The sequence below is a fragment of the Anticarsia gemmatalis genome, chromosome Z (genome assembly GCF_050436995.1).
Source record: "Anticarsia gemmatalis isolate Benzon Research Colony breed Stoneville strain chromosome Z, ilAntGemm2 primary, whole genome shotgun sequence".
NCBI lineage: Eukaryota > Metazoa > Arthropoda > Insecta > Lepidoptera > Erebidae > Anticarsia > Anticarsia gemmatalis.
Genome location: NC_134776.1, coordinates 4,807,529 through 4,820,982, shown reverse-complemented (window position 1 = coordinate 4,820,982; position 13,454 = coordinate 4,807,529). Strand labels below are relative to the sequence as shown.

At 39.0% G+C, this 13,454-nt stretch overlaps 3 protein-coding genes across 13 annotated transcripts in view; 2 read left to right on the top strand and 1 right to left on the bottom strand.

Annotated features, from left to right (window-relative positions):
* Positions 1 to 602: 602 nt before the first annotated feature.
* Positions 603 to 2,055, bottom strand: LOC142986150 (OCIA domain-containing protein 1-like). The gene is made up of 3 exons (XM_076134437.1): positions 1,732 to 2,055; positions 1,207 to 1,333; positions 603 to 878 (listed from the first exon to the last, which is right to left on the bottom strand). Exons 1-3 carry the CDS (start codon positions 1,873 to 1,875, stop codon positions 679 to 681), a joined length of 471 nt encoding a protein of 156 aa, XP_075990552.1. The 5' UTR covers positions 1,876 to 2,055; the 3' UTR covers positions 603 to 678.
* Positions 2,056 to 2,292: 237 nt separating this feature from the next.
* Positions 2,293 to 4,653, top strand: LOC142986408 (uncharacterized). The gene is made up of 3 exons (XM_076134895.1): positions 2,293 to 2,661; positions 2,733 to 3,581; positions 3,930 to 4,653. Exons 1-3 carry the CDS (start codon positions 2,442 to 2,444, stop codon positions 4,535 to 4,537), a joined length of 1,677 nt encoding a protein of 558 aa, XP_075991010.1. The 5' UTR covers positions 2,293 to 2,441; the 3' UTR covers positions 4,538 to 4,653.
* A 6,233-nt stretch (positions 4,654 to 10,886) lies between these two features.
* Positions 10,887 to 13,454, top strand: part of Pdp1 (PAR bZIP family member Pdp1) — a 193,671-nt gene continuing 191,103 nt past the window's right edge. For 4 of the 11 annotated variants that reach the window (XM_076135174.1, XM_076135170.1, XM_076135173.1 and 1 more), the window contains exon 1: positions 10,887 to 11,159. In XM_076135174.1, coding sequence (XP_075991289.1) covers positions 11,060 to 11,159 — 100 coding nt within the window. In that variant the 5' untranslated portion in view covers positions 10,887 to 11,059. The remainder of the gene's footprint in view (positions 11,160 to 13,454) is intronic. The other 7 variants (XM_076135169.1, XM_076135178.1, XM_076135175.1 and 4 more) reach the window with 6 other exon arrangements.

The window sequence follows — 13,454 nt, the reverse complement described above, 5'->3', positions numbered from 1 at the left end:
GAAAAGTAGTTTTTGTGACTTAAATAAAAAAGCTGGATATATGTCATCGCGGACTTTTTTGTAGAACTAATAAAGACCAATGTTTTTGCTATACATTGTTCTTACTTGTATCCAACGGTATAAGCGGCGCACGCACAAATGCAATCTTCAATTAGATTTTTTTTCTGACTTCTTGGACATAAATCGCTATAACTCAGCTAATATAGTTTCAATGTATTTCAATTATATATAAAAACCTGTCGGAGAAAATACTCTTTCTATTGGTGAAAACCGCATCAAAATCCGTTGCGTAGTTTTAAAGTTTTATGCATACGAAGGGACTACAGACAAAATGGGCGACTTTGTTTTATACTATGTAGTGATTATACACATAACTTCGAAAAGTCGTTGGTGTGTCACCTCGGATTCGAACCGTCGACTATTTGCGTGAGGCAGCAAAATTAATTTAGTATTAAGAAATGATAGTAAAGACATGGTAGTCCTCACTATTATTTTTTTTATAACTCCTTCTTCTATTTAGCCCACTTCTACCTACTGTTGAGTAAATTGGTAAAAGAATTAGTCTACATTTTACTGATTTATTATCACAAAACATCCGCATAAATAAAACATAAATTATAAATAACTAAAAAAACGAACCATATTTTTTTTATAAATTGGGTATTTCTTAAATATGGCCTATTTTTTAGGAGGAGGCGGAAATTTTTCAGCATGGTACTGTCTCATGAGTGCTCCCAGTTTCCCAGTTTTGTCTGGGAGTTGTCGGAGCTTCTCGTCACAGTGTGACAAATACGATATCCGCCCGCAGACATAGCCCAGAAACACCGCAAACATTAGCTTGGGCACCGCACCAAAGTGTATGTTCTTTTTCAGGGTCCCTAGAATAAGAAAAGATTCATAGAAGTAAGAAGGTAATGGGAGGAACGTCACTAAAACAAAATCAAACATCAAACTAAACATATTCTTACTTCTATGAAAATTTTCGTGGCGTCCCTACCAACCTTCTTATTTTTAAACTTAAGAAAATGGTCAAATTATAATGAAACTATTGTGCCACCAAACTACTTCAGCGTGGCCGCGGCTTTTAGTTTATTGGGTCTACAAGAGTAAAATAGACCATGATAAAAAAATATCATCAAAACCATACTTGGGATTTGACCATTTTCTTAGGTGGTACAATTTAAAAATATTAATTTACGTTCTCACCGTATCTTATAGCGGCGTACGTAACAGTGGCGAAGATAGTGCTGAACGGGAGACAGCGCTGGTAGAAGCTCTCTTTGTCACACTCTTCTAACGCCTTCATTTCCTCCTGCGTGAACTCGTAGTACCGCTAAAACAAGTTGACAAAGTTTAAAAAAGAATCAGTATAGCAAATGGCTATTATATATAGTTTTGGACTACGGTCGATCCCAAAGTAAGCAGAGTTTCTACTATGGTAACCAGACAACTGATAAACATACTTAGGTACTTACTTCTAAATACATCAGTACCTATATAGAAAAAACTCCGACCAGGCCCAGAACAAATACTCGGGCTCATCACATATTTGTCCCAGGTGGGATTCGAACCCGCCACACGCAGCGGTACGGTTATTGCGGCGAGTTGACCAATCGTGCGAAACGTGCAGTGAATCACTGAAGAAAGCCGAACGTAGGTACTAAGTACTAGTAGTGTACCTGTGTTACTACTACTACGTACAATATGGGTAGTACAGAGTGTTGTTGTTACCAGAGGATGAGTCACGTTGCGTACGGGCGGGCATGCTTTCTTGGTGCGTGAGTCTGCGTAACAGTTGCAGTTCTCTTTTTCCTCTTCCTTGACTTTCTCCGCAGCTTTTTTGTCTTTTTCCGCACTTTTTTTTTTTGCGAACATAACTTTAGATACCTATCTTAAATTTATTAACATTTTTCATGGCAAAAATCAAGCTTACATTATTAATGATATATGGTAAGTAAGTTTTACGAGAATTTCATAATATATTATAAAAAACGATTTCACTTGTAAATGTTGACGTAATACGACATTGTCAGGATAGAAAGTTCTTTTTTTTGTTTTGATGTAACACTGGGAGTATTTATATCCTGCCAGAATAATATTGATAAAGAAGGTCAGCAACCCATCATTAATTATTAATTGTTGTTTGAATTAAAGTTTCATAGTTAATTATAATAGTAAAAATATACGCATTTAATAAAATTATATAGCTTCCTGCAAGAGCGACGAGAATCAGAGTAAATATCAGGCCAATATTGTGTTTTTTTAAATTCAAATGTCAATCATTGGGAAGACGCGATTAAATACTTCAATGTCAAATTTATAGTTATATTTGCAAAAAATATGTCGTTATTTCTGTACACATTATTTGAGAGACCGAGTGATAAGAGATCGACATAGTGTCAGTGTTGGCCGAAGCTTTAGGGCGGGGCGTTGGGGGTGGGATGGCTCGCATGCTACTGCTGGCCCTGACGTGCGTGGCTGCGGCCGCCGCCTCCAGCTACGTTGAGTACTCGGGCGTCAAGATGCCTGAATACGGAGGCGGTGCAGCCGACTATGAAATTGGCCATGAGCCCTCCCGTGCCCAACACTCCGACGACTACCGCAGCCGTCCGCCCGACGCACCCGCCTCTCTCGATTATAAATACGAAGAGGAATCGCATAGTGAGTTAATAGTCCTCTCTACATTTAATTGTTTATATAGCATTTTTTCTAACACTACCTTGTCTCTACAGGTAAAACAGAAAAACCTTCGAAAGACACCGAGGAACCGGATGTATGGCGAAAACCCCCAAGAAAACATAGAGAACTGGTGCAACGTGCAGAAAGTGGCCACGAAAGTATGCGAAACAAATATGACGACGTTGATGAGATTGGAAAATTCAGGAAGAGTCATCGGTACCCTAAACACCGGTCGAGAATCAAAGACGATTTTGTACAGAGTGAAGAAGTGACGACGGTCCGTCGGCATAGAAAGTATAGTCCTGATAGAAAAGACGACGTTAGTGATATAGATAGAAAAGATTATTTTCCTTTAGATAAAGATTATTTTTCAGAAGATAAGAATAAAGATATTGATGATGATATAAAATTGTCGAATGAAGCTATCAACAGGAAACAAAAGCGTAGGAAACCTAGAGACAGACAACTTGAAAAGAGCGACGAGGATTACCCTGATGATGTAGAGCCAGAGAGGTTATCAAAAAGTGAATCTGAAAAAGAAGGTGACGATACTCGTAGGCATGAGGTAGTGGGTAGATGGCAGGAACAGGGGCGCGCCAGAGAGGAGCACGAGGCGATGGAGGCGGCCCCGCGACCTGTGCCTCATCGTACCGGCCCTCGGCCGATGCGACCCCGTCCGCCTGACATACGTCCCATAGAAACACGACCTGCGCAACAACGGCCGGACATTCGAAAAGAACCAGTACGATTTGTGAGTGGCGTCGATGAAGATGATGATGATGACGGCCATAAAGCTGAGGCTAAAAGAATGAAAAATGCTTACGTGGAGGACTATGAGCAGTACTATGACATGAAAAGGGTCATCAAGAATAAACTACCAATATTATCTAGAAGAAATACAGGTTTGTTATTTTTTTTATTGTTGTTATAGTAATTCCTCATTCAGCACTATGTCGGGGTCAAGTTTGGACATTTTCTGCATTGGGTTATCATATTAATAGTCAATATTTACACTTTCCCAACTCATTGTTCACTTTTAGTAGCTAGTTGAAAATGCCTTTTGCCTCCATTTAAATTTATTTTATTGCGGCCTAATACCTATTATGTAAACTCTTTGAAACCTTAATTCTTTAAAATTTTATATTATTACCTTACATTTCGAAATTCGCGAGTGAGTTTTACATAGGCATATACTGTTTTAATCGCGTTCAAGATATGACAAGCTAACGAATGGCTCATTGTATGTGTAGTGGGGGTGACGATCACGAATATGCTGGATAAGTTCTGGACGAACCGGCGGATGTACGACCCGCCGAGGCTGAGGACATCACCGACGGACGTTCCGACGACTACAACCACCACCACCACTACCACTACCACTGAGCGCACCACGACTACCACGCGTAAGAGGTTTATGATATCCACCCTTCATCCGAAAAAAGTGTCTCAGGAGATGTCAATGGCGGAAAAATCAAGATTGTCGATATTAAAGAAAGCTCAGAGGAAAGAGGGTGGATTTTTGCATTCGACAACAAAACCGCCGGTGTTGCTGCAGGTGACGAGATACGTGCCGACTGTGGTGATGGTGGAGCCGCCCTCGAGCATGATGCCGTGGCAGCGCGCCAAAGACATGGAGTTCGTGGAGGACTCGCCGGAGAAACTGTTGAGAGTGAAGAAGCTCATGAGGCAGAAACTAGTCGCTGAGGCGCGGAACATCCACGACTTGACGAACAACTGGGACGAGACGGTGTGCGACTACATCGATATGTCGCTGTTAGATAATGCCGCTGTACCTTTAGTGCGCGTGTGTATTTATACTTTGCTTTGTCAACAATTTATGACGCTTGTGATGTTGTAGCTGTGATGTGAAATTTTTGTGTACGTGTATTAAAGTTTAGCGTCTAGTATATTTTGCGGTTTTCTTGGTAGTTTGAGCTTTTTTAATGAATAATTGATATGATACATTAAAGTGAAATCAACTGGAACTTCGTCTTTAATTAATAAACCCAATTAATTTTATTAAGGGGCCTTAGATTATTGAACTCCCTATAACATCAACGATTAATAATTGGTAGTTAATTGTATTTACTTATTTTTAATTTTCGATTGTAGACCTGATACTTTGCGTAAGGGCGCGTTCCCACTATGTCGTAACGATTAATTTATTGTTGGACAACTCTCGTATCTAGCCGTCCCCACTGTCACGATAATCTGCTGTCACTGCAAAAAATGTCGTAGACGACAGTAAGTCGTGTCGTTCTATATGTGAGCAACTCCATTTAAACATACAAGCCACGACACTTAGTCTTACAACTACACGATTATCTGCCGTCACGGCATAGTGGGAACGCGCCCTAACCGTTAAAAAAATCAGTCAGGCAGTTGAGACAACTGATAATCTATATAAATAAAAATGAATTACCGAAATGTATATACCTACGCGTATAAATTTTGAACTAATTTGGATAATTCTTCTTGTATATGTTTGTTATTGTCGGGAGAAGGTTTATATGGTATCAAAGTTCCAACGAGAATGAAATCAACGAATAAAAATTTAACTATATCCGGACGTAGCCGGGCCAGTCCCCTAGTACCTGTATAATTTGTCCTTATTTCATAAAGATCCACTCGTACAAGTAAACGTTGCTTTTGGAACATATCTAGGTGTAAAAGATCATACTACGAGCGTGTTACGATTGGTCGTTAATTTGCACCCGCGGAAAAACGAGTGAAGCGACGTCTTTCTTAAAACTGTAAATAAAAGGTCTACAATAATGTCGTTATCTACTTAAAATGATCCGAGTTCTTGGATAAATATAACAACTTCAACAAATAATTTCAATAGTCATTATTATCGAAGCTGCTACTGATCTTTGAAATTCTGCTACCACGTCTCAGCGCACAATCCGAACTAATCTTGAAACAGCCTTGATCGTTTTTCGGTATGTATGAGAATGTTGATCAAAATTTTGATTTAAATTTCAGGGTTTTAATACTTTCATTGCCGAAGACTCGTAAGTTCTTGGTAAACGGAATAAATACATCTCCCTGTTTGTCCTTTGATAAAACAGACTTTATCAATATTGTCCTTCTCTATTTTCCACCTCTTCCTAGGATGTATTTTAATTTTCGTGAGTAATGTGAGTTTATGGACTTTTACTTTTACCTTCGTGACCTGTTTAAATGTCTCAAAAGCAAGCAGCTCACTTTACTTTTGTTTATTACCTTACATTTACAGTAAATACTACAAATGTAAATTACAGGTACATTAAAATTTTCTTATAAACATATGTGTGTTGTTTTTTAACAATGCTTGTTTTATATATTGTTTGTTTTAAAATATAGTAGGTCGGAAATTATGCTTGTGCATATTTTTAAAGAAGTTTACGTATGCGCTTCTGTAGGTAGCGAGACGCCAACTACAGGAGCGAGCATAGCAGAGCGGGAACTGAAGGCAGCCCTCAGCGCTATAGGCGCAAGGCGTCAACGGAAAGACGTGCCCTCCCACCTCACCCAACAGACTCCTACTGTGTCCGTGGCCTTCCCCACGTTCCCTCCCGAAGCCGTCGCCCGTGACGTCAGCAAGTACTGGACAGACTTCATCTCGGCCAATTCACGAGCGCAACGGATGGATATGTCTATATATTATATTTTTTTAGCTTTAATAAACTGTATGCGAAGATAGGATTGTGGGAATTGTTTGTAACTCTGTTTTTAGTTAATATATTCAGGATTAAATTTTTAGGAAGACGTGTGAGGAAAATCTCTATTCAAAAGATAGCCGTTAGTAAGAAAACTTTTGGCGAAATTCCTCCTTACGCACGGACTTATTACCACACAGATCTCTGGTGTAAATGAAGGCTGACCGCGCAGTTAGACCAAGAGAAACAGGCTAGCAGCAGCTTTAGGGCACATACTCTTTATTTCCAACTCACGTACATAGGGTAAGAGTGTAATTCGTTCGTTGGCGCTATTTGGCATATTTTAAGTCTTCCACTTATGAAACAGTTTCATTTCGAAAACAAATAGTAAATATAACGAGGAATATAATTGCGTAAGTACTAAATATTTTGAATTTAATTGATTTGTATTGCTAATGAGTATTAATTATTATAATAATATTTGGTTTGGTAATGGTAAACAAAATTAAATTTGTGGCTATGCGATTTGCAACGCGAACATGATTTTCGCCTGAAATTAATTGGAACCACTTCATGTGCTAACATTAAAGGCACTTAAAATATCGATAAATTACCGAGAGGTTACGGTTGTAAACTGAATATAATATATTTTATTTGGTTCTACGGATATAGATCTATTTAAATCTTTTGCACAAAACCTAAACGTTGCAACCATTAAACATTAAGTTGCACTCTCAGAAACACCTAATGACACTTAACGCGACTTGAAAATCAAACCTAAAATCGGATGGTCTTATTTGTGAGAGAGCCCGAGAGACAGACAATTCTATTTGGTCTTAGAAATTAAACATTTAAGGTTTCGCCACTTCTAAATATCGAACAGAGAGAATTTTGAGAGTTGCATTCGTAAGTTTGCTGTCACTTTATTAAGCAGTTAGGTTATCTGACAGTTTTCTTTATAAACTTTGAAACAGGCCCTTGCTTGGACTCCCAATGAAGGAAAATGCGATACAAGATTTATTCCTAATAATATTAACAAAATACCTGGAGAAGGTATTTTCAACATGGTTGCTGAGCTTTGGCCAGGCAATCTTTGATAAATTCTTAACAGAAAAATTCATAGGATATTTTTTTTTCGACCGAATGCGCCACAGAGGCTTCAACTTTCTTACCTAATATTGAATGTTTTTTGTTTGTAAGTGTATTATGTGGCAGCTTGGTACAAAAGTAGTTCCCGGTTAATATCTAAAAATCTATTTGACAATTAAAAAGAGTAGCCCAGTGGCGCTTGCCAGGTCTCTCATTAACCATACCTTTCGAGCCGGCGGTAATAATCGCTTTGACAATCATAAGTATCTATCTATATTTGACCTGAATGAATAAATTATTTGCTTTTGGCTGTTTCACGCTACAGCGTTTAGCGTTTCTTAGAATGCGAAGTGTTGTATAGTAGCGTAGTTACAGTATATCAATCGCGTTAACATATAACTGAGACGTTCATAGCTAGTTGCGCTCGCCGGTCGATAAACGATCTGTGGGCTAAGCAACTCTTGGCGCGGTTATTCCGTTGATGGGTCAGCGTCGTGCTATTTCAGTGTGTCTTCGAGCTTTAAAGGGCGCGTTAAATGGATCCCGGTTGTTTGTCAATTAAATGTCAATTAAAATAACAGTCGTTAACCCATGTTAAAAGCCTTTCGGAGGGCAAACAAGTTTGATACTGTTAGGTTGACAGCTAATAACAGCCCTAAAATATAATAAAAAAAATTGTTTGTGTAACTAAGTTTTCCCATTTCCTAAACATTTAAAAGCTTCAGATTTTGATACTCCTATTAGTCGTGGCGTGATGTTAAAGAGTCTAAAGCTTTCCTCATTAAATGGACTGTTCAAAATATTTTTTCGATTCCAACTAGTAGGTTCTTCCTGAGATTATTGAGTTTAAATGTACTGTGCACCTATTTATTAGTGTAAATTACTAGCAATGAACAAAAGATAGGCGGTCACCGACACCGGGCCAATAACATAAGTGAAATAATCAATTTGTTTAAGTGCCATGGCACGTGCTCGCTTAGGTGCAGCGGGTATAGGTATAACATCGCTTTTACTAATCACCATAGATCCATAGCCAGTTGCGCTCACCGGTAAACGATCTGTGGGTTAAGCAAACCTTGGCGCGGTCATTCCATAGATGGGTGACCGCTTAGTGGTATTTGAGCTGGGCATATCCGTGCTTCGAAGGGCATGTAAAACGTCGGTCCCGGTTGTTGTCAATTAAGATGACAGTAACTAAGCCACGTCAAAGGCCATTGGGCGGCTTGAACAACTTTGACACTAGGTTGATCACTGACCATACAATCTATACTAGTATTATAAAGCTGACGAGTTTGTTTGTTTGAACGCGCTAATCTCGGGAACCACTGGTCCGATGTGAAAAATTATTTCAGTGTTAGATAGTCGATTTATCGAGGAAGGCTATAGGCTATATAATCATCACGCTACGACCAATAGGAGCAGAGTACCAGTAAAAAATGTTACAATGACGGGGAAAATTATGACCTATTCTCTCTTATGTGGCGCAAGCGAAGTTGCGCGGGTCAGCTAGTAAGAAGATAAAGAAGATCACCATATAATAAAATATAACTGCCTCTGGGCCGCAGTGAATAGTGTAATCGTGTTTTCACTGCCTTTGGCCCGATTCCTAGGTTCATCAGCCTCTTCATAATAAAATAAATAAATTACCGAAATATGTATATGTAGGTACACGCATTACTTTATTAAATATTTATTTAGTATGCCTACGGTCAACCTGGGTAACTTTTAATCATTTGGGTAACATTGACACTGGGAATTTGAACTAGTTTCGAAATTTCCAAATTGACCTTATGTATTTTATACATTACTAGCTGACCCGCGCAACTTCGCTTGCGACACGTAAGAGATAATGAGTCATCATTTTCCCCGTTTTTGTAACATTTTTCGTTACTACTCCGCTCCTAATGGTCGTAGCGTGATGATATATAGCCTATAGCCTTCCTCGATAAATGGGCTATCTAACAGTGAAAGAATTTTTCAAATCGGACCAGTAGTTCCTGAGATTAGCGCGTTCAAACAAACAAACAAACAAACAAACTCTTTAGCTTTATAATATTAATATAATTTCTCGATAAATGGGCTATCTAACAGTGAAAGAATTTTTCAAATCGGACCAGTAGTTCCTGAGATTAGCGCGTTCAAACAAACAAACAAACAAACTCTTTAGCTTTATAATATTAATATAATATAAAAATATAAAATATATAAAATATAAATATAAATATCAAATATATATATATATATATTATATTATATATTATATATTATATATTATATTATATTAGTATAGATGTATTTAGACGGTCATCAGGTTCCAAACTAAGCAGAGATTTTACTAAGGTAATCAGATAACTGAAAAACAAACTTATATACATCTCAATACATACTTATATAGAAAAATTTACCCAGGCTTAGGACAAGCACTCGTACTTATCATTAAACTATTTGTCCTGGGTGGGATTCGAACCCATCACACGCAGCGCAGCGGTTATTGCGGCGTTGTGACCACGTTAACCCGAAACCGACTAACTTATCTACTGCAAGCATGAAATATGTACAAAAAGTTATAAGTACCCACTTTTTTGAATAATTTAATTTTTCTAGTTATTTTTTTAAAACATTGTCAACTCGATCGTTAATCTGTTAATCCTTAAACTGAATAAGATAACTATGAATAGAATGAAGAAATCTTATAATTACATCCGCGCAACCATTGTACACAAACAAACAATCTTTGCTTAATAAGTCACTTAGAGCCTCAGGAAGAGCTTGCACAATTATAACACGTCTTCATGTGTGTAACGCTGCATCTTATTAATCGGATCGATCCTATGTTTAATTGAATAAGCTCCACATTCATAAAAATATATAGCAAACTATGTATTCAACCACCCCAGTGATTAAAAAATGACCTAAACTTTATTCCTTCACTAACATGTTTTCAAACCAACGAACTAAATTAAAATCACTGTAAAACGGCGTTTCAATTCATTAACTTGCATATTTGAAAACAACAGTAGTTCAGTCATCTAATCTGTCTCCATCGGTGGATAGTGTTATTCAGTATGGTATGGTCCGAGATTCGATTCCAACGAGGGTATGATTCGCCGTTCAACAGAACGTTCGCGGACTTAGGGTTCATACAAAAGTCATACACCTAGACTTGAACCCAGTTGTTGTAACGCTTTCGTTGCCACTATCGATTCATCGTTGCAGTTTTGGAAAGAGGAAAATATAGGTGTAAATGGATAGATTTCGACGATTCTTGGTTATTAAAATTATCTAAACTAACGACAGTTTCTATAATATTAATTTAATAATATGTTTTTTCCCTGGTTTTAGTTATTTCAAGACATTTGTTATAAATAATGTGATGTATATAAGCGCCATCTGGTTGGCGCGCAGTAGTGTCGTAAGTTGGCGTCAGGTGGCGTTACGTGGACGAGCGGCGCCGCGGGCAGATTGATTGCGCGGAGGGAGGCGCGAGCAGCCGAGCACTGTCGAGCGCCGCGAGCCAACATTTGATTATTTATTCGCCGCGCGAGCCGCGGGCCGGAGGTCGGTCGTGGTCGAGTGTGTGCGGGGCCGGCGTGTCTCCCCGTTCCAGTGTTGTTGTTTCAAGTCTGTAACCGGTGTTATAAGTGACTATTATGAGCGACAGGGATAGATCGTCGCCTTCCCTCACGGACACCCCGCTGAAGACGTACATCGGTCGGCACGACGACGACTATCCACTTATAAACGGAAACGGTGAGTTCGTCTTCCTCCGTTGCAAGTTTTGAAAATAGTGCGGCAACTATTAAAAAGTTCAAAGTTTGCGGGCACATGAGGCGCGCTGCGCGGGGCGCCCCCCTGGCACGAGCGCTGGTCGCGCACCGCGTGCCCGCGCTCTCCGGGCCACTGGGTCAGCGGTGGCGGCGCTCGCTCTCGCGGCACTCGGCGTGCTCGCGCTCCTCGCGTTCTGCGGATCTCCGCACACGATAAGCTTTGCCGCAGTGAAGCTTCCGTCGGTTCGATCGACCCGTCGTCGTCGCCCCAATGGCCCCTTCCCGAAAAGCGTAAACTTACCTATAGCTCGCGGTAGCTATCTACGTTCCCTCATTCAATAAAATACGGAAGTTTTCTGAATCGAAACTTCTGATATGTATGGCTGTAATCGTTCAGCGGAGTGAGGAGCTCGGTAGAGTCTAGTGGCAGGAATGCATACATGTATGTTGGGAATGTGTGCGGATAAAGTACCAGGCTTGTTTCGGTGCGGTCTCCAGCTGCCGCGGATCGATACCCGGTGACCTTAGGTCTGAAAGCCGAACGAGTTCGAAGGGTGGTGTCGGTTGCGATGAGATAAAGCCACCGCTGCGGCATGCTTCCGCTTCTGGCGATCCTTCGAAAAAAACCATTATTTAGGTGCACAGTAGAGAGATCGCGTACGGTTGCGTCGGTATTGAGGTTTGAAAATATCCGCACGGAGGTCGCAACTCCCATGGTACGGATGCGTGCATTTATATTTCTTGAGATATTTTTCCCACATCGAGGTTACGCTTGTGTAAAATTGGACAACAGACGTTTTATTTCATTCATGATTCATTATTTTAAAATGCTTTTATGTCAGAATTATCGTCGGAAAGTAAATGGTACAAATTTAATCAGATCGATTGGAAACGACTTACTGCTACTACGCTACGACTATAGATCGGCTCTACCACTAGTTCGCAAAGTATTTCAGCAGTTTAGAAATTATTCAGTTTAGTTACACAGCGATCTTGTATATTAATATACCATCGGGTAATTTATTAGGCAACTGTGACTCATTTATTGTTATAGTTATTTCAAAAGTCTTGAAAGTATGTATTCAAGTCAGAAAGTCGGAATTTCAGTTTATTAATAAGCTTATCACATGGGCCGGAACAGCTGTGCCTCTGCATGTAAAGGTTTTTACAGTTTTAATTGTGTAATTAGTAACAATGAAAGGTATTCGAGCGACTTAAGTTATTCAAGTGGTTTTAAGAGTTGGTATAAATGGAAAACTAAGAAGTTTTTGACTGATTTTCTGCAGTATATCCTTGTAATTCTGATCGATTGGGAGCGTTCCGCCGTCGACTCTACCGACTCGGCTCCTCAGTTGAACAGCTAAAAACAAATGGAACCTCTTGATTTGAATAGAGCTGGAGCGAGGAACGTTTAAATATTTGGCCTTGACCGACATAGTTTTTTTTCGAATAAATTTTCTTTTCAATAATGTTTAAAGATCTGGACGTTTTCGTGTCGTTGTTGAATAAACATAGCTATCACGTATAACAAACAATTGTTAGTATGTACCTACGTCGTAATGACGCGACTGATTTACACTTGTTTCATATTATTCTCTATTAGTAGCGCGTTTAAAAACTTCCATGGCTATTATGTTGAATCATTGCACCGGTTCCTACTGGTTGATGCTTAAGTAACAAATAGTTTTATGTGGTTGGGAAATTCTTAGATGCTTGTCTTAAGTTCTTCGACCTGGTGGTAAATTCGTCAACTTTGACAATCTTGTGTCAATATTTGACCCTCATTAAGAGGTTGATGACGATTATTACATTTAGATAAAAAAAATGTTTCTCTTTTCTAATAAAATTCGGCTTAAATATTGCTTGGTAGGTATTACTCGCTTGTATAAAGCCTATCGAAGTGTTATGGTTCATTGGTTTATCCTTATAATAAGAGTAATTAAGGAGATGGTACTTATTATTAAATAAAAAATATGTGAAATTGTTTTACTTTTTTTGAAACGAGTATTTATTAGTTCTTTTTAAATTATTTATTTTTTTCCTTATAGTCTTAACCGACTACGACTTCGTCTGCGGGGACGTATTTCCAAGATAGAGTTGCCTACGCCATGAATATTAATATAAATATTTGTAGGAGGGGTTGAGGATTTTAGTGAAGGAATATTAAAGGATAGGAAGTAGTAGATATTGATACACCACCCTGTAACTGTTTGTATAGAGCTTTTACGGTGACAGGTAGAATACAAGAGAAGGACTCGTTGCCGAGTTCGGTACAGCG